At 43.8% G+C, this 18755-nt stretch overlaps 1 protein-coding gene across 1 annotated transcript; it reads right to left on the bottom strand.

The window, feature by feature from the left end:
• Positions 1–657: 657 nt before the first annotated feature.
• On the bottom strand, positions 658–12329 carry zgc:110329 (uncharacterized protein LOC550500 homolog). The gene is made up of 8 exons (XM_063017701.1): positions 12236–12329; positions 9373–9558; positions 9228–9302; positions 9052–9147; positions 7829–7948; positions 7587–7637; positions 6359–6475; positions 658–2766 (listed from the first exon to the last, which is right to left on the bottom strand). The coding sequence occupies exons 1-8, from the start codon at positions 12320–12322 to the stop codon at positions 2434–2436; spliced, it is 1065 nt and encodes a 354-aa protein (XP_062873771.1). The 5' UTR covers positions 12323–12329; the 3' UTR covers positions 658–2433.
• Positions 12330–18755: the final 6426 nt, after the last annotated feature.

Genomic DNA, 18755 nt, shown 5'->3' with positions numbered 1-18755 from the left:
GGACACTGTGAGGGAGACCATTATACTAAACACAGTAGGAAATAGGAATGATTCCACTACATTACCGGACAATCGATTTGAGAATACAAAGATTATTTGGCGCCCCGTGTGAGGACACTGTGAGGGAGACCTTTATACGAAATACTGCAGGGACTAGGGACAATTCATCCATATTAGCAGGCACTAGTCTACATTGTATTTGGCGCCCCGTGTGAGGACACTGAGGAAGACCACTATCCCAAATACAACAGGGACTAAAGACAATTCCCCTATGATAACACAGTGCCGCACTGTTGTAGGCAAGAAGATTTTCAAGTGCCCACATTCCAACACGCCCGTCTTTTGTTTTGAAGTCTTTTGCTTCTGGAATTAATCTTAAACGTTTTAAACACTGTTTGTTATTAAACACAACAAAATATAGTGATAAATCACCTTTACAGTATGTAGCTTACAGCCTCCCAATTTAGAAACCACCACATTAACTTATGTCCTGCTTAAAGGAAATTAAAATGAACATTAGCAAACACTAGTCTACATTGTATTTGGTGCCCTGTGTGAGGACACCGTGATGGAAACCATTATACTAAATACAGTATGGACTAGGAATAATGTCCCTACATTAAGGGATGCCCTTGTAAGCACAATGATGACGACCAATCACAATTTAAATTTTATTCGGCGCCTCGTGTGAGGATACAGTGTAGTAAAAACGAAGGCTGTTACAGACCAAGTCTTATTTACATAAACAAACATGCACTCAAAATCACAGCGTAACAATCAACGAAACACAAACAACGGAACGATCGAACTGTGCATCACCAGTTACGTTTCAAGTACAATTTTCTTTCTGATCAGATTAAAAAAACAGCATTTAAAAAGCCTGAGGTATTTCGGACAAACGTGTTCGGGGTGACTAAGGCAGCGAGTCAATTTCTACCCTCATGATTGTAAACATTAATCGACAGCAGCGTCCAATCACTGTACAGACCTCGACCTTGGCATATCCGACATGTCGTTCATTTATTCATCGTCTGTTTTGGACTGACTGATTAGGCGAAAGGCAGGAAACGCCCCGGACGGGTCGCCGGTCCGTCACAGGGCACACACACAGAATTTTCAGTAGCTCTGATCTGCACGTCTTTGGACTTGTTGGAAGAAAACCGGAGCACCAGGAGGAAACCCATGTGGACACGGGGAGAACATGCAACCTCCACACAGAAAGGACTCCAGGGAATCAAACCCAGGTCCTATGATTCCCACGATTAAAGAAAAGAGTTTTGATGTCATAATTATGTCACTCAGATATTAAGGCCACACCAGTGTACTTTTTAATTAAACGCTGATACACCCCCCACACCCACAGTCCAGACTTTGACAGAGCTACCTGGTTGGTACAGCTACCCAAAATAACTTGGGACATTATTAAACTAACCGTTTAAAAAGTGTGAACTTTGGCTGCTCAGGTGGCGCAGAGATAAAATACGCTACCACACCAGAGCCTCGGCTCTGCCATCCGGCTGGGCTGGCCGGCTACATGAGTCGAGGAATAATGCGATCAGGGTGTGACTCTCCATACACAAGGCTGATCTGCATATCAACTCACCTCGTGCAGGTGAAAAGATGCAGTCGGTACTGAGCACGCGTCGGAGGGGGCGTGTGTCAGTTCGCGCTCCTCAATTAGGGCGGGGTCAGCACCAGTACAGAGGAAGCATAAAAATGGCATAGAATTAAATATTACAGGTGACTGAACAGTACCAAGCTTCTCTACTGAGTATGCATAAATACACATTTATTATCACTCCGCCGGAATGGTAAAGAGTTTTGAGTCATGTCCGATTCCGCAGAGCTCGCCGGTGGAGCAGTGGATTGTCATAGTCATGCTGTCCTACGTGTGGTCCTTTTTCAGTAGGAGTCGCTGTTGCTGCGTTGATGAGAAGAAACCCTGTCAGACCTTCCCTCCATCAGCTCCCGGCCAGGCTAGAAACTAGAAAGCTCAAACTCTTGGCGGTGGTGGGGCATTCGAATGCTTTTACCTAGAAAATTCTCATTAAAAAATGATTAAAATAAAAAAGAATCATATAAAAATAATAAAAAACAATAACCATTCATATAAAACAAGGGCGAATCCAACTCGACCCACTGAGTAAAATAATTAACAATTAAAAATAACGACAGGTACAACTAGCTAAACCCCAAATCCATAAAAAAAATCCATAGAATTCCAAAGAACGTACAAATTATTTTAAAAAATGCTACTAATTATAAAATAAATAAACGTCCAGTGTTCGACAGCTTAGTGTAAATGTGATTCATTTTTAAAGTTTCCTCTTTGCTGACACTAAAACCGCTACGTAGTGCAAATTACGTCGATAATTAAACCAAAACTAATAAATAAAATGAAATGAAATTGAAATAGAATTCCCTTTCTGAACTCTACACCAGGTTGTCCACTTCGTCCGTCCCGCCCCGGCCGGGCTCCGGTTGACCGAGGATTATTTCGGCCCGTGTCTGGTCCGGCTCGAGATCTGAAATCCAATCCGGCTCGGGACTTGTGTGTGTGGCTTCTTCCGGCTCTGGTTCCGAGGCGGGTATGGGCAGATAGCCGCCGTCGCGGGGCAAACACATGCACCAGCCGGCGCCGGCCAGGTCCAGCTCGGTGTACTTAAAACCGGCGTGTTTGAGCATCTTGAAGTCGACCATGTCCATGGACTCGCTCATTTCCACCAGGAGGTTCCAGAAGACGCAGCTCAGCAGGATGCCCAGCAACTGCAACGGGAGGATCATCAGAACCTTAGATTAGTTGTGTCTCAGAGCAGTGCTGCCACCACCGTATTTCACAGAGTCGAGTAGTTTTTAGCACATAGGAGGCAGCGTTAGCTCACCAGTGAAGGTACTGGACTTGGGATTAGAAGGTCACTGGTTTAAGCCCTACCACCACCACTACTACTACCCTTGGGCCCCTGAGCGAGGCACCTAAGATTGCTTTCATTCCATATGCATATCCAGTCACAATTGTAGGTCACTTTGGATTTCTGAACTCTACACCAGGTTTTCCACCTGGTCCGTTCTACCCTGGGTTACTGGGTTCCTAAGACGTTCTTGCTGTTCATGCCAACAGGTTTCTAATTGGCGCCCAAAACATTTAGGATCACAGTGAAGGAACATAAAGTTCCCACCCAGGAGTTCTTGTTCTGGAATTGAACATAAATGTCTAGAATCAAGAGCATAAAGCTAAAGTTTCCAAGAGATTCTAAGGTTCCTGAAGTCCAGTGGAACCACGAACACCTTCTAAATTCTAGATTCCAGGATCTAGCTGTGGAGACTCCAGAGATGCGCTCTAGTCCAACGTCCTTATTGAAGTCATGGCCTGTACACGAGATCCCAGAACTCCTTATTAGATTGGGTTCCTAAGATGTTCTCGCTGTTCATGCCCACAGCACTGAGGTTCCTAATTGGCACCCAAGACATTTAGGATCCTGGTGAAGGAACCCTAACAGACTGGTGCTGAGGAAACATGCCCAAGACGAACCTAAATGTCTAGAATCAAGAGCATAAAGCTGAAGTATTTCTAAGGTTCCTAAAGTCCTGTGGAACCATGAAAACCAATCAAACCCTCTAAATACTAAGCTTCTAAATTCCAGATTCTACGACATTTAGGTTTGTCTCCTTATTGAATTCATGACCTGTATACAAGATCTCAGAACTCCTGATTAGATCAGAGGATCATCATCATAAAGGATCATTTCCGAAATGAGAGCACGGCTCGGCGTGACTCGGCTATTTTGCTCCTGTCAGGACGGACCTCGTCTTCTGAACGGATCGACCTGGTGCCTCTAATAAGGGCAGCAACAGCGAAGTAGGGATGAAGGGAAGCAGCTGGAGATCTACCCCCTACCCCCCTTTTTACTCTTTCTATGGAAGTGGAGAGAGAACAGAGGGAAGGAAAATGAAATCCTGATGAAGGAGGTGAGGAATGTGGGAGGACGGAGGGAGGGGGGCTGCAGCATGAACGGATTAGCGTAAATGAGAGGGGTAACAAGTTCCCGGAATGAACTGCGAGAGTTCATGAACCTTCTGCACCAAAGGCCACAACGCAACGAAGAATTCCTTGGAGTAAAGAGCTCAATCTCTGGATCCATGAGCAATAAGCGGGGAGAACATGCAGGACCCGGACCGGTCCACCTGGGAATCGAACCCAGGACCTTCTCACTGTGAGGTGACAGCGCCACCGTGCCGCCCTCCATGAGCAAGTCCTGGTCAAGTCAACATTTACCATCGTTTCTAGATCTAAATGCTAGATCTAAATGCTAGATCTAATTTTAGAACGGGGGGGTCCAAGGGGGTCGTATGACAGCCAACAAACATAAGATAGATTTCCAAAGCCAGGTGAACCCTATGGTGCAAACAGTTGTTCCATTTTCGCCATTTAGTGGACGCCTTTATCCAAAGCGACTTACAGTACTGGGACAGTATACAATCTAAGCAACTGAGGGTTAAGGGCCTCGCTTAAGGGTCCAACAGTGGCAACCTGGCAGTGGTGGGGCTTGAACCAGCAAGCTTTTGATTACTAAAACAGTACCTTAACCACTAGGCTACAGCTGCCCCTCAGCTGCCCATTTTGGTGATAACCAAGCTGAGCTCAACAGATTCTAGAGGGCTTTTAGATGACGGTCAGGCTTGGCGACCAACCGGACGACCATCTGACCAGCTGGTGTGAAGATTTAAAGTAAGGTTTAACAGGGTTCTAACTTCGCAGCGCTCTATATGAGCAGGCGTACGTGCAGCCGCTCGAGCTGTAATTTATCGCTAGGCGGACGGGACCGGAGCGAGGCGACGGGCACGCAGCGAGCTCCGTCCGACCGAGAAGAGGAATCACGCGAGTAAAAGCGAATGAGTCAGACAAAGAAGATCAGTTTTAGTAAGTGGCATCTCGGAAAGGTCGGGGCCGGAGCGGTTCCGGGAAGCGGCTAACACGGCGCGCCATCAAGCTTCACTTTAGGGCAGCGAGCGCTCGTTTTATTAGCGGCGAGTTCCTTCACAGAGCAGGATCCTCGTTGTCCCGTCTTTTACTGATGGGAAAGAAAAGCTTTTACGTTGCGCCGGTCTCTGCTCGGGAGCCGTCGTATTTCTCCCGGTAATAAAGGACACGTCGCACAATAAAATTTACATTCATGCCATTTAGCTGATGCTTTTATTCAAAGTGACTTGCAATTGTGCTCAGGGGCCCAACAGTGGCTCTGATTACTAGTCTGGTACCTTAACCGCTGAGCTACCGAGGGGCAATTACTTTTTCACAGCACTGTTCACTTGTACATTACCCAGGGACGCTGTGTGCTCAATATTTTATCATGAATATCAATAGAAATTATAAAAAACATTTGAATTGATCCCCTCTATCTAACAGTCTAGAACCTGTATGTCTTCTATACTAAACAAATTAAATTAGGGCCGCTCAATAGCATAAACAATGAATGGGAAAATGATAAAAAGGGTTTACGATACAAATAATTCAATAAATAAACTGGCCAGCATCCGAAATAGCATCTACAGCTCTACACGAGAAGCCACTGTGTGTTTTTTTATAATAAACGTATAAAATTAGGGCAGCTGTAGAGCATAAACAATGAATGCGCTAGTAAAATTGAAGACTAAAGGAGAGAAACGACTTTATTATAAGTTAATAATTTAAATAATAAACTGGCAAGTGTCTGAAATAGCATCTACAGCTTTACATGAAGAGCTACTGTGTGTTTTCTATAATAAACGAATTTAATTTAGGGCAGCTGTATAGCATAAACAATGAATTCACTAGAAAAATTGATCACTTAAGGGGTAAAACGACTTTAATATAAGTTAATATTCTAATTAATAAATTGGCCAGTGTCTGAAATAGCGTCTACATCTTTAAACTGGGACCTATTGTGAGTTTTCTATAATAAATGAATAAAACTAGGGCCGCTGTATAGCATAAACAATGAATAAAAAACTGATACAAATGGGTTTACGATATAAATAATTTAAATAATAAATTGGCCAGTGTCCGAAATAACGTCTACATCTTTACACTCTGAGCTATTGTGTGTTTTTTATAATAAACTAATAAAATTAGGGCAGCTGTATAGCATAAACAAAGAATTTGCTAGTAAAATTGATCACTGAAGGGGAAAAACAACATTAATATAAGAATAATAAATATTTTAGGTAATCAAGTGTCAGAAATGGAATCTAGACCTACACTAATGTCGCTAACTAGCTAGAGATGCTGACAGTGCGTCATGCTGTGCAAAATTAATCCAAAACCGCTGACTAGGCCACTCAAGGGTCGAGGTTGGGTCCATTAATTGTCTCGGTTGGTTACCTGTGGGAGCCCCAGAGCGCAGCAGATCCCGATGGTGGCCCCGATGTTGTCGCCCATCCACAGATTGACGGCGTGAATGCACCCGCGTACATGAATGACGTCAGCCAGGTCCACCCGCTGCACACAGACCCGGCAAAGAGAGAAATTAGGTGGGGGGGGGTTTAGGAGGGGTGACAGCACAAAACCATTTCAAATTGATTCCGTTAAGGTCACAACAATTTGGGTAATGGAGGGAATGAGATGGGAGGGATAGTGAAGCTACAATTTGTCTAAATAAAGAGCCGCAGAAAAGCAGCGCGGAAAAAATAAAAACGCAGAATGATGGTGCCTGGAGAAAATTGATGCCAAGCAGGTGGCATAAACAAAAACTCCACGGGAGCCCCGCTGGTCTTTATATTCGGACTGGAATCGTGCGTGTTCTCTCGGGACCTGGGCTGAAAAATCCAATAATTCTTCTGGTGGATGGAAAAAGAATTCAAAAACAAAGTCGTTTCAGGCGGAACAGCTTTGGGATGAACGTGAATGTCGACTGGGAGCCAAGCCAGCTGCTAGGGCACAAATTCCCACAGACATACTGACAATGCTTGTGGAGAAGCCTTCCTAAAGGTTGAAGGCTGCTGTTCTAGCTGATAAATCAGGGACACCATATCGACGTTCCATATAAGTACAGAACAGAAAGGGCAGTATCTAATCAAAACTAACTGAAACAGATGATGCTACCACCACCATATTTCACAGTAGGGCGTGGTGGTGTTTTTTATAGTAGGCGCTGGGGTGGCAAATCACAGCTGTGCTATCAGTCGGCCGGGAGTACACACAGACATGACTGGCTATGTCTGAGGAGGTAAATCGGCACCTGCCAGTGTTCCTTGTGGGAAACTGACCCACCGTGACCCTGACCAGGATGAAGTGTTGAAACAAAAATGAAATGATATCTTTGTAGGGTTGATTCGTGAACTTCCTTTACACCCAGAGTGACAGTGGGTGTCACAGAAGCCACTGAAACAAGTAAAAGTTGCCTGACCTAGGCAGCAGGGTTGTGATGTCACATTTGTTCATGTTTTTGTGATGTCATATCTTGGCTTGAACGCTTCTTCGGATCTGACTTTTTCTAAAGGCCCCTTTAAATGTCAGAATTTAAATTGATTTGTTGTGTGGACGGCGTGTACCATACTGCTAGACCTCAAATAGTTGTATAAATAAGGGGAGTGGGGGGATACTTTCATACCTCCTGTGTGAGAGTCTTGTAGCCACAGAGTGTGTTCACCACTTCTCCAGCCTGTATGAAAGAGAAAAGACAGAACAGAAATGAATTCATCCATCACGCCTTGGTAACCGCGGCATCCTGGTCAGGGTCGCAGTGAGTGCTTATTTTAAGAGGTAGAAATCCCACTGAACAATGTAGGATTTTAAACCTGGCGTTTATTTGTGGCTACTGGAAACCAAACGCTGGGCGTGGTCGGGACTCACCTCTTTTTTCCAGACGCAGCAGGTATGAGGAACCCCGCAGGCCAGGGGCCCGGTGCCGTTGCAGAAGTGGTACTGGTTCACCTCCCAGTCCCTGTACTCGTCACCGCCGCAGCAGGAGAACTGCAGACAGACAGACAGACAGACAGACAGACATGTTTCACATTTACATTTCTGCCATTTATCCAAAGCGACTTACACTACTGTGACAGTATATTGGCTAAACAACTGAGAGTTAGAGGCCTCGCTCAAGGGCCCAAGAGTGGCTGTGGGGCTTGAACCAGCAACCTTTCGATTTCTAGTCCAGTACCTTAACCACCTTTTTTACACCAGACTGTTCAAAGCGTCTGACAACTAAACCCAAGTACAGTTTGAGCAAGTGAGGATTAAGGGCCTTGCTCAGCGGCTCAACAGTGGCAGTTGTGGGGATTGAACTAGCAACCTTCTGATTACTAGGCCAGTACATTCACCACTAAACCACTACTCAGAAATCATGGTCAAGACCAGTTTAATGTGGAGGAAATGCAGCAGCGGTGACCCAACTGAACAACAGTCTTGCAAAACAGAGAAGAATAATCAGCTGTCCCAACTTTTTTGGAATGTCGTGGAGCCATCACATCTAGAAGCTGCATGTATAGATTTTATACATTCCATTAAATACAGGTCAAGAAGGATTAGAAGGTCATGACTGTCCCAACATTTTTGAAACTTGGTTTGTACTTATTAGGCATTATTAAGGAGTTGCTATTACCGTTCCAAAAAAATTGGGACTAGGGAATATGAGACATGAATAGGCTACACCGAAAGGCTCAGTCTTTTATGAGTACGGATGGGTTGAGGGTCAAACCTATGCAAAAAAAACAACATAACCTTTCTCAACGCACAGCTGCAAGGAATTAAATGGGTTCTCCATCTACAGTCCATTATATTATTAACAGATTCAGAGAGAATGCTTTGGAAAACCCTCGTCGGTAGACACAGTTTGCCGCTGCACTTACAAATGCAAGTTAAGACTCTTAAATAAAGCAGAAGCTGTAAATCAACAACATCCAGAAATGCCACCAATGTTTTCTGGACACTGGTCCACCTACATGGTATGAGGGACAAACTGCTGGTTGTGTCCCAAATCGTATGTCAAAATTAAACAAATTTGGGACACAGCAGGAGCTGTTTTGAGTAAATAAACAACAGGACCCTAAATAAACCCAATCGGTCAAGGTTCAAACCTTCTGCTGCACGTAGTCCAGGATGTTTTTGAAGTCCAGATCATCGTAGTAGTGCTTTATACCCTCGCGGATGTTCTTCTGGAACAGTTCGGAAGTCTGGAGAAACAGAGGGACGGAGGTCAGCCGGGCCACGGGACCCACAATGCACAGCGTCCGGAGAACGGACGGTCACTCACCGTCTTCTCGAACAGCAGGGCGACGATGAGGGCGACGGCCTGGAGCGCCAGCAGGACGGACAGCACGCACAGGAACTGTAAAACACCAGCGGCACTCAGTACAAACATCTGGATTACACCGACGTTCACCGGCCTCTGGACTCACCATGTGCAGGAGGGTCTTGTTGTCGCGCAGGGAGCCCACCATGCCCACCACGGACACGGTGAACATGACCAGGCCGAGCAGTATCAGCACCACGGCCGGCGCCAGAAACACGCCCTCCAGGGTGCGGTTCTTCTGACGCTCCACCTCGGCGTAAGCGCCGATGCACAGCACACACAGGCCCAGGAACTGATCACACACACACACACACACACCAAACAGAGACTGTGTATGATTATTATTCAGGGAACAAAAGCAGGTAAGGTGAAATACAAGAGCGAGGAAGGAAAATCAATCAGCAAACAAAGAAGAGCGAGGAATACAAATAGAGACGCAAAACAGCACTAAAGCAAACACGCCAGACAGAAAAGCCTCAGAGCAATAAAAACAGAACACGGAACGTTCCTAATAAATTAAAAAAGAACACAGAGATAATAAAAAAAACACACAGAGATAATAAAGCAATTTCATACCATCAAAATGCAAAAAGACATCAGACAAAAATAGAAGGAGAAATGGAAGAACATCGAGCAGCCATTACATTTAGAAGCTGAATGTATAGGTTGAATACAGGTCAAGAAAGATTAGCATGTCATGACTGTCCCAAAATTTTTGGAACATTCCAAAGAATCTGGGACTGGGGAACATGACACATGAACAGGCTACACCAAAAGGCTCAGTCATTTACGAGCAAGGATGGATCTCAACATACAGTTGCAAGGAATTGAATGGGTTTTCCATCTACAGTACATTATATTATTAACAGATTCAGAGCATCTGAAGAAATATCTGTGCATAAAGGGCAAGCTCCAAAACCAATGACATGCTTCGGTGATGATTATAGCCACGTGGGTTAAGAAATGAGCATAAAGTAAACTAAATATCCAAATATCTACAATTCAACAACAACAAAATAAATAAATAAAATAATAATAATAAATCTAATATTTTAGGAGCAAGTTCATAAAAGAAAGAAACCCAAGAAAATGTTCTGACATTTAAGAAATTAATTTCCTCTAAAAAAAAAAAAACCAGTGTTTTGGAAATAAAGTCCTATGTTTTAAGAAATCATAACATCAAACATATCTATTCTCAGAATTAAATCATCATTTTTCCACAAATAAAAGGTCATATTACAACCGTAAAAAGAAAACTGAGACAGCTATGTACGTGTTAACTTAAGACAATTCCAATTTATCAAAAAATGATTAATTATTATTGTAATAATACTATTGTAATAATAACACAGCTGTACCTTGTAACTCAACGTCCCCTAAACTCAAAATCTTTGAAACTCAACGCCCTTCGTCGTGAAATTTCTACCCTTGAACTTTTTTTGTCCCTTAAACTCAACGTGTTCGGCGCTCGGCTTGAGCGGTAAAACGTCATCAGTGTGTTAATATGAGATGAATCTGCATTAGTGTGGAATAAGCGTCAGATCCAGTGTTACAGCTCCACATGTTTCTGTGTTTATCTGGATTTTTCTCCCTGTTTCACTTTTAAACTTGTGTTACAGCTCGAGCTTCTGAGAAATTGTGAGAATCAGAATCAGCTTTCTATTTTAGTGTGTTTATATTATATTTGTGTTATTTTCAGTGTTTAAGTGTTAAAACAAGTCAATTATTTTACATGAGTAAAATATCTGCAGCTCCACGGGACCATGGACGCATTAACAGGTTCCCCAAACATCCTCATGGGATCAAATACCTCGAAACTCAACGTCTTTAAAACTCGAAGCGCAACTAACGTTGTCAAGGTACCGCTGTAATTCTATAGTAATAATATTATTACTGCTGTATTATTAGAGCAGAATGTAAGTGGTGATTCCTTTCTTTTGTCCAGACAGAAGTGTAAAGAGTTCAAGAAATATTCTCAAACTGTGACCATCAGCCGAGAAACTGAAACCAAAAGCAAGCGGTGGCTTTTACCACAACAACAATCCACCTACACCTGCTGTACATCAAGCCCTCGAATATCACAAACATGATGCACAAGATGTGAGGTGTTTACGTCCAACGATATCTCACAAAAACAAGAAGTGGCTGGAGCGTTCACCAGCCTGAAGTGTTACTCAGTACCAGTCATGCAGCAGTAAAGTAAAGTCAAGTCAAGTCAGGACAAATGTATTTGCATAGCGCTTACAACAGACATCGTCTCCAGGACCGACAGACCAAAAAAACCCTGCTGAGCAAACCAAGGGCGATTGAGGCAAGGAAAAACTCCCTTAAAATTAGCAGGGACGCCCGCCCTCCTTGGGTAGCCTGAAGAATAAATTGAATTTAAACTCAAACTTATAATTAGTGAAAAGAATAACCAAGCAATCTGAGTTCTTTATTATTAGTAAAGCACTTTAATCCAGTACTGTTGGGATCTGAGGATCCAGAGAGATGGAGGCTTGTTATTGGGAGGTGCGCTCTCGGTGCCGGTCCCAAGCCCGGATAGAAAAACGTCAAAAAGGGCGTCCGATGTAAAACCAGCAGCCAAAAAGGAAACAAATTGTGTATTAAGATCTAAATCCAAAGATTTGAAGTATTTTTTTAATCAGGGCTGTCAGTACTTGCTTATTAGTGTAAACAGTATAGCCCAGGAACAGGTGAATGCTGATAATAACATTACACCAAGTCTCAAAACGGCTTTTTCATCACGAAACACTGCAGCCTGATAAAATAGAAGTTGTAAAGCTCTAAGAATAAAAGGAATGTTTAATAGAAAGCAACTTTAATTTATATTCAATGTATGTTTCTATGTAAGAGTGGGTTAGCTAAGGTTGCTAAGTGCTAGCTCGGTTATGAATGGAGATGAACGGCGGTGAAATTTAAAAAAATAAAAATAGATTTTTATTTATATTATCAGTTGTGATACTTACCGAGAAAAGCATAGAATAAATATTTAACGTGAATTTAATAAAATAATAAAAGTGAAGCGTTTTCTTCCATTCTTCATACGAAGCCATGATGAGTCTCACTGCTCAACCATTCATAAAATAACCACTAATAACCGCCTACTGTACAAATAACCTCCCGAAATAAAAAATAAACAATAAAATCTAATTAAAAACCCCGAATCTGGACATTATTGCTAGTTTTATTGATGTTTATTTGAGGAGAGACGGTGTGTAGCTACAGCGCTAATATGAAACTTGGATGTAAACAATGACAGCTCGATTCTGTCAAGCGCCATTTAAAGTGCCAGCAGCACCATTATCATCCAGCGCAGATTTACTGATCAGGGTCGCGGAGGGGGTATCTTAGAAGTACTGGGTGCTGTCCAGAAGTACGCCTGGGTCACAAAGACGATTTATTAATAGGCAGAACACATTAGCAGGAGTGGTAGCTCAGCTGTTAACAGGCTGGACTAGTAATCGGAAATTTGCTGGTTCAAACCCCACCTTCGCCAAGTTGCCACTGTTGGGCCCCTGAGCGAGGCCCTTATTAGGTCACAATTGTAACTTGCTTTGGATAAAAGCGTCTGCTAAGTACTTCAAATATAATTCTTGCGGCAGTTACTGCACCTTCCACTTCTTCAGAGTTGGTCAGGGTCACGGTGGGTCCCCGGACAGGACGCCAATCCATCAGGGAGCCTCAACCGCTCCTACCCCCCACCCCTAGACAAAGCCAATCATGTCCTGGTCAGGGTCGCGGTGGGTCCACGGACAGGACACCAATCCATCAGGGAGCCTCAACCGCTCCTACCCCCCACCCCTAGACAAAGCCAATCATGTCCTGGTCAGGGTCGCGGTGGGTCCACGGACAGGACACCAATCCATCAGGGAGCCTCAACCGCTCCTACCCCCCATCCCTAGACAAAGCCAATCATGTCCTGGTCAGAGTCAGAGCTACGCTATATGGTCATAAGTATTTAGACGACCATGAGCGTGTTGGACGTCCAACTTCAAAAACAAACGCTATTAAATAGAACAACCTCCATGTGATCTTATCAACCTATAAGTAGGGCTAAGGCTTTTTACCAGACTGTATGGGAATTTGTGCCTATTTAGTCAAAATTTGAGCCTTTGTATGGCTGGACGAGAGCCTCAGTCGATGTTCTGGTTCATCCCAAAGCTCTGTACAGGCAATTGCCGCATTTAGCTGATGCTTTAATTCCAATTTTTATCTAATTATGTCTATAAACACTTCGGTGGTGGTGAGGCTTGAACCAGCAACCTTTTGATTTATGGTTTAGTACCTTCTAAGATACCCCTGACCTATGTAGTGTAGCGTTTCAGCCGTAGAGCTCGTCAGCTGGTCCACCAAAGGCTGCATGAATGGATTACAGCTGTGAAATTGCTTCATCTTCTACATGAACTTCTGCAGATGTTTCTGTGACCTGATGTTACATAGAAATGCTTCAGTAGGACGTTCCTGACATTCCATCTATTATTCCTCCCTGTGAGATCTGTTTAGAGCTCCCTAGACTTCCCACCATGATGCTTCTGGTTGTGTTTAATGCTTGTGATGAAAGCAGCCATGTAGTCAGGCATGAATCAAGACATACGTGTTCCATTCGCTCGAACCCGAGGCGTCTCGGAGGGACGTGAAGCAATCAGACAGGTCTCGCTCCGAACAGACAGACGTCACGCGAGCCACCACGACCTCAATCTTCTTCATGATTGTGCTGATCAATATAAATGACGTGTGATTATACTGCGGGGCCCAGATGGGGCCGCGGTAACCAGGTGTGAGATAACGAGGTCACATGTTCCCCAATTAGCATGTAAATCGAATTACAAGCTCTCGATATGGTGCCGAGATCCGTCATGGACCCGAGCCGTATGGCCACAAGTATACGGACGCCCATCCTAATTAGCTTTTAATGCTTTCAGCAGTTTGGTAAACGTCTCGCTTCTCTTCCAACACGACCATGCTACTGTGAACAGCGGTTAAGGTACAGGACTAGTAACCAGAAGGTTGCCGGATCAAGCCCCACCACTGCAAAGCTGCCACTTTTAGGCCCCTGATCAAGGACCTCAAATAAATGTGAACAAAGTGGCGTCTGTAGAGATATACTTTACCCAGCCTCACCTCACTTAATACTTTTGGGATTAATCCAACAAACTCAAGGTCAGGTGTCCACATACTTTTGGCCATGCAGTGGACTAGCGCTGAGACTCAAACCCAGGAGCTCAGACTTTCTGCTGAGACTCAAACCTGAGAGCTCTGACCCTCCACTGAGACTCAAACCCTGGAACTCCAAACCACCACAGAGACTCAAACCCTGAAGCTCCGACTTTCTGCTGAGACTCAAACCCAAGAGCTCCGACCCTTCTCTAAGACTCAAACCCAGAAGCTTCAATCCCATGTAGGGACTCAAACCCAAAAGCTCCAACCTCGCACTGAGACTCAAACCCAGGAGCTTCAACTTTCTGCTGAGACTCAAACCCAGGACCTCAGACCCTCCACTGAGACTCGAACCCAGGAACTCCAACCCTCTGTTGAGACTCAAAACCTGGAACTCCAACCCTCCGCTGAGACTCAAACCCAGGAGCTCCGACCCTCCACTAAGACTCAAACCCAGAAGCTCAGAACTTCCGCTGAGACTCACCGCATGTTGATTTTTAATGAGCATTAAAAGAAAAAATCAGCATTAATGTTGTATAAATTTAATCGGCGCTGCTGTTTGTGTTGGTGCTCGACACTTTAACGGCCCATAAATCCCCGATCTGTCCGAACCTGGCCCCGTCCCCCAGTTTTAAGCATGACTAAGTTTGTTGGAGAGTTTGTCTTCTGGCAGGAAGCCGAGAACAAAGAGACGTCTGAGAGACAGAATTATAAATCCTAACCTAAGGTCGACCTGCAGAACAAAAGAAATCATGAATTCATTTTCTCTAATCCTGAGATGCCGTTCCAAAACCATGCTCGTTAAAAGGGTGTTGCTCCATCCATTGCAGCTATAACAGCCTCTTCTCTTCTGGAAAGGCTTTCCACTTCAAGATTTTGGAGTGTCTGTGGGAATTTGTGCCCATTTGTGAGGTCCCCATCAATCGTGAAAGGTGTTTGATGCCGAAGTCGAGGCCTTGTGCAGCCAGCTGGATTTGCTCCACTTTAAATTGGGACAAACCACCTTGTGCTCAGGGTGCAGACCAGTGGCGATTTCTCTAAGACTGCAAGGGAAGCTCAGCTTCCCCTAAAATGTCCCAAATTAAATGGTCAAATATGTACAGTTGTGTTAACATTTCATTGACTACAAATGCGTTAGAACACGTTAGAACACGGACGCTGAGCTTCTGCAAGATGATTGGAGGATTAGTGGAAAGGCTGACTCAAACTCAAAAGAAGCTTTATTGGCATGACAAATAGGGACATTCGTATTGCCAAAGCAATACACTTCATTAGTCACTTAATCACTAGGAGCTTCAGTCCCATCGCGGATTTTGCGAGTGAAGTCGAAAGACAAACTGCTGCAACCCATTTCAGGCCATTTTCCAAAAGGAACAGAGGGCAGAATTTATGTGTAAATAAATCGACAAATTTTATGATGTAAGCCGACAATGAGCTTCCCCTCTTTGAAAGACCAGCAGACATGCTGGTGACACTGGTGCAGACATGCTGGAATGGGAACCGGGCTAGAACAATAATCTAAATCATTAGAGGGGGTGTCCACATATTTTTGACCTTTTTTAGATGTTTTCCTGATCGCTGGCTCTTTCTCCCGGTCGTTTATGGAAATGCAGTCGGGACGTGAAATGAAATGTTCTGATTCCTCAGCGGGGATCAATTTGTCGAGGAAAGGCTTTTCCGCTGTGTGAGGTTGTGTAGCGCAGAAAATGAGGGACATAAATAACAGCAACCGGAGTAAAAATACACAGTAGGGACAAAAGTATTGGGACGCTTATTCTAATGCAGGATGAAAAGCTTGTTTTTTCTTTTTTATCAACTGAGACTTTCGCCCATGCTAGGCACAAATCCCCACAGACATACTCTAAAGTCTTGAGTGGCTCGTTCTGTTTTAATAGCATTTGTTTTTGGAAATGGAACATCCGACAAGCTCACGGTCGAGCGTCCAAATACTTTTGGCCATCTGGAATGGACCAGAACATCAACTGTAACTGGGCACAAATTCCTACAGACATACTTCAAAATCTTGTCTCTGACTAGCTCACGGTCAGGCGTCCGAATACTTTTGGCTACATGGTGTTACTATTTTGGTCTGATAATCAGAGACGCTTCAGATTTCTGCGCGTGTGGCTGACGAGATTAGCTCTAAAGCGCTAACGCGTATTCCTCTGCGTGCGGCAGCATTAATCAGCGCTCGACTCCATGCTAATGCTAACGTCGCTCCCGGATCGATCACGGTGCGAGTCGAGGAATAAATCACCTTTTGAATGGGGGGGGCGTGACGATGTGCGCCACTCACTCCTCACGAGTGCTCAGATAAAGTGCTTAGCATTGAAGGTACACTAACTACTTAGCATCTGCTTGGCATGCGCTGGGCGACTGTTTTTTTGGAAAGCTATATCAGCAGCTACTTGACGCGAGAGGAAAGGAGTCGGTCAGCAAGCCGGAGTCCGCTGGCAGCTAGCTTTAGCTGATCAGGCTAATTCGGCTGGTCTGGATTGGCGGTTTTACGGGGGCTGAGAGACCCACTGACAGACGACCAGCGGAACTGCAGTCCAAGCCAGTACAGACTAGTGAGAACAAGTTAAAGCTGATGCTAACGTTTAAAAATATGCTCACAAATCAAATAGAAACAATAAAAGAAAGAATGTGGCGACGATCACAAGAACACCACTGTGAAGTACGGCGGCGGGAGCATCATGATATGGAGCTGACTGTAAACAGCACTGGAGCGTCATGACATCACAAATAAACACTGAAGAAGCGAATGTACCAGGATAGATTTTAATTTGAGCAAGGCTCAAACCCCGGTCCATGGGGTTGATCTGCAGCTGTGCCAGATCTATAATGGATGCTATGCTAACTACTCAGTATTCAGCTGACGAGCTGCACCAGCACTCACTGACTTTTTGAAATGCCTGTGAGGTCTCCAGCCCAAGTAAATGTTTTTTTTTTTTGCTGATTTATCACCTGCTCTTATGGGAGCCATAAGTATATGGACACTTCTTCTAATCAGCATGACTGCTTATTGCTAATAAGTGCATAAAATCAATGACTGATTTAAAAATGAATGAATAATTAATGAATAATAATAAATGGATGAATAAGTGAATTACTCAATGGATGGATAAATAAAAGAATAAATGGATGGATGAGTAAATTAATGAATAGATGGATGGATGAACAGATTAATAAAAGAATAAATGAATGAATAGATGGATGGATGGATGATTGGATGGGCGGATGGATGGATGAATGATTGGATGGATGGATGAATGATTGGATGGATGGATGGATGATTGGATGGATGGATGGATGGATGTATGTATGAGTGGATGGATGGATGGATGGATGATTGGATGAATAGATGGATGGATGGATGAATAGATGGATGGATGATTGGATGAATGGATGGATCGCCGAATGACCGATCCATGAATGAAGGAATAAATAAATCAATGGTTGAATGAATAAATGAATGAATAAAATAATGAATGGCATGATGGATGGATGGTTGACTGACAGTATGAATGAATGAAGGAATAAATAAATTAATGGATAGGTGGATAAATGACTGATTGAATGAATGAATGAATTAATTAATTAATTAATAAATGAACGAATTTCCGCAGTATGCCCATTGTTTCCAAGACAGGATGTGGACCCACCTTGACCCAGATCAGATGGTAGAGTAGGTGCAGCATAGCAGCATAGTCCCCGAGGACCTGGGTTCGAACCTTCGCTTTCTAAACATCAGCGCGAGTCTGTGTGGTGGTTTGATGCCGGTAGAGGGAGGCAGTACGCAGTGTTACTAAATCCTCTTTCTGTTAATATTGATCTGCGGGGCTGCGAGACTCCCACATCAATTCTACTGACATTTATACAAGAAACCCCACGGAATCCACACCAGCGTGGAGGGGAACATCCGTGGGGTGATGAGCCGGTCCCAAACGGACTCCTGTAGCAGTATACAAACATCAATTAAATAAAGGTAGAACAGGGTATGAATAAATAGATCAATAGAACCAGATATTTAACATTTACCTCGTTTTTAATATAATACGTGTTTAAATTTACACTTTAAACCAGGATTGAGACGTGGACAGTTTAAAACCAGGAACATAAAACAAACATTCTTATAAGGAAAGATGATCATTAGAAAATAATCCAACATCAGCTTCAGCTGTTTTACCCTCTACAGTGCTTCACAATATTCAATATTCAGGAACTCTGTAAACATCTCTGTGGATTAGGGACAAATCCGAAAACCACACATAGGGGCAACAAAAGAGCGGCCAATCCACCTTCTGCATGTTTTTTGGGAGGTGGAAA

This window comes from Trichomycterus rosablanca, chromosome 21 (genome assembly GCF_030014385.1).
Source record: "Trichomycterus rosablanca isolate fTriRos1 chromosome 21, fTriRos1.hap1, whole genome shotgun sequence".
Classification (NCBI taxonomy): Eukaryota; Metazoa; Chordata; class Actinopteri; order Siluriformes; family Trichomycteridae; genus Trichomycterus; species Trichomycterus rosablanca.
The sequence above is the reverse complement of the archived record's forward strand: the minus strand, read 5'-3'. Positions and strand labels throughout refer to the sequence as shown.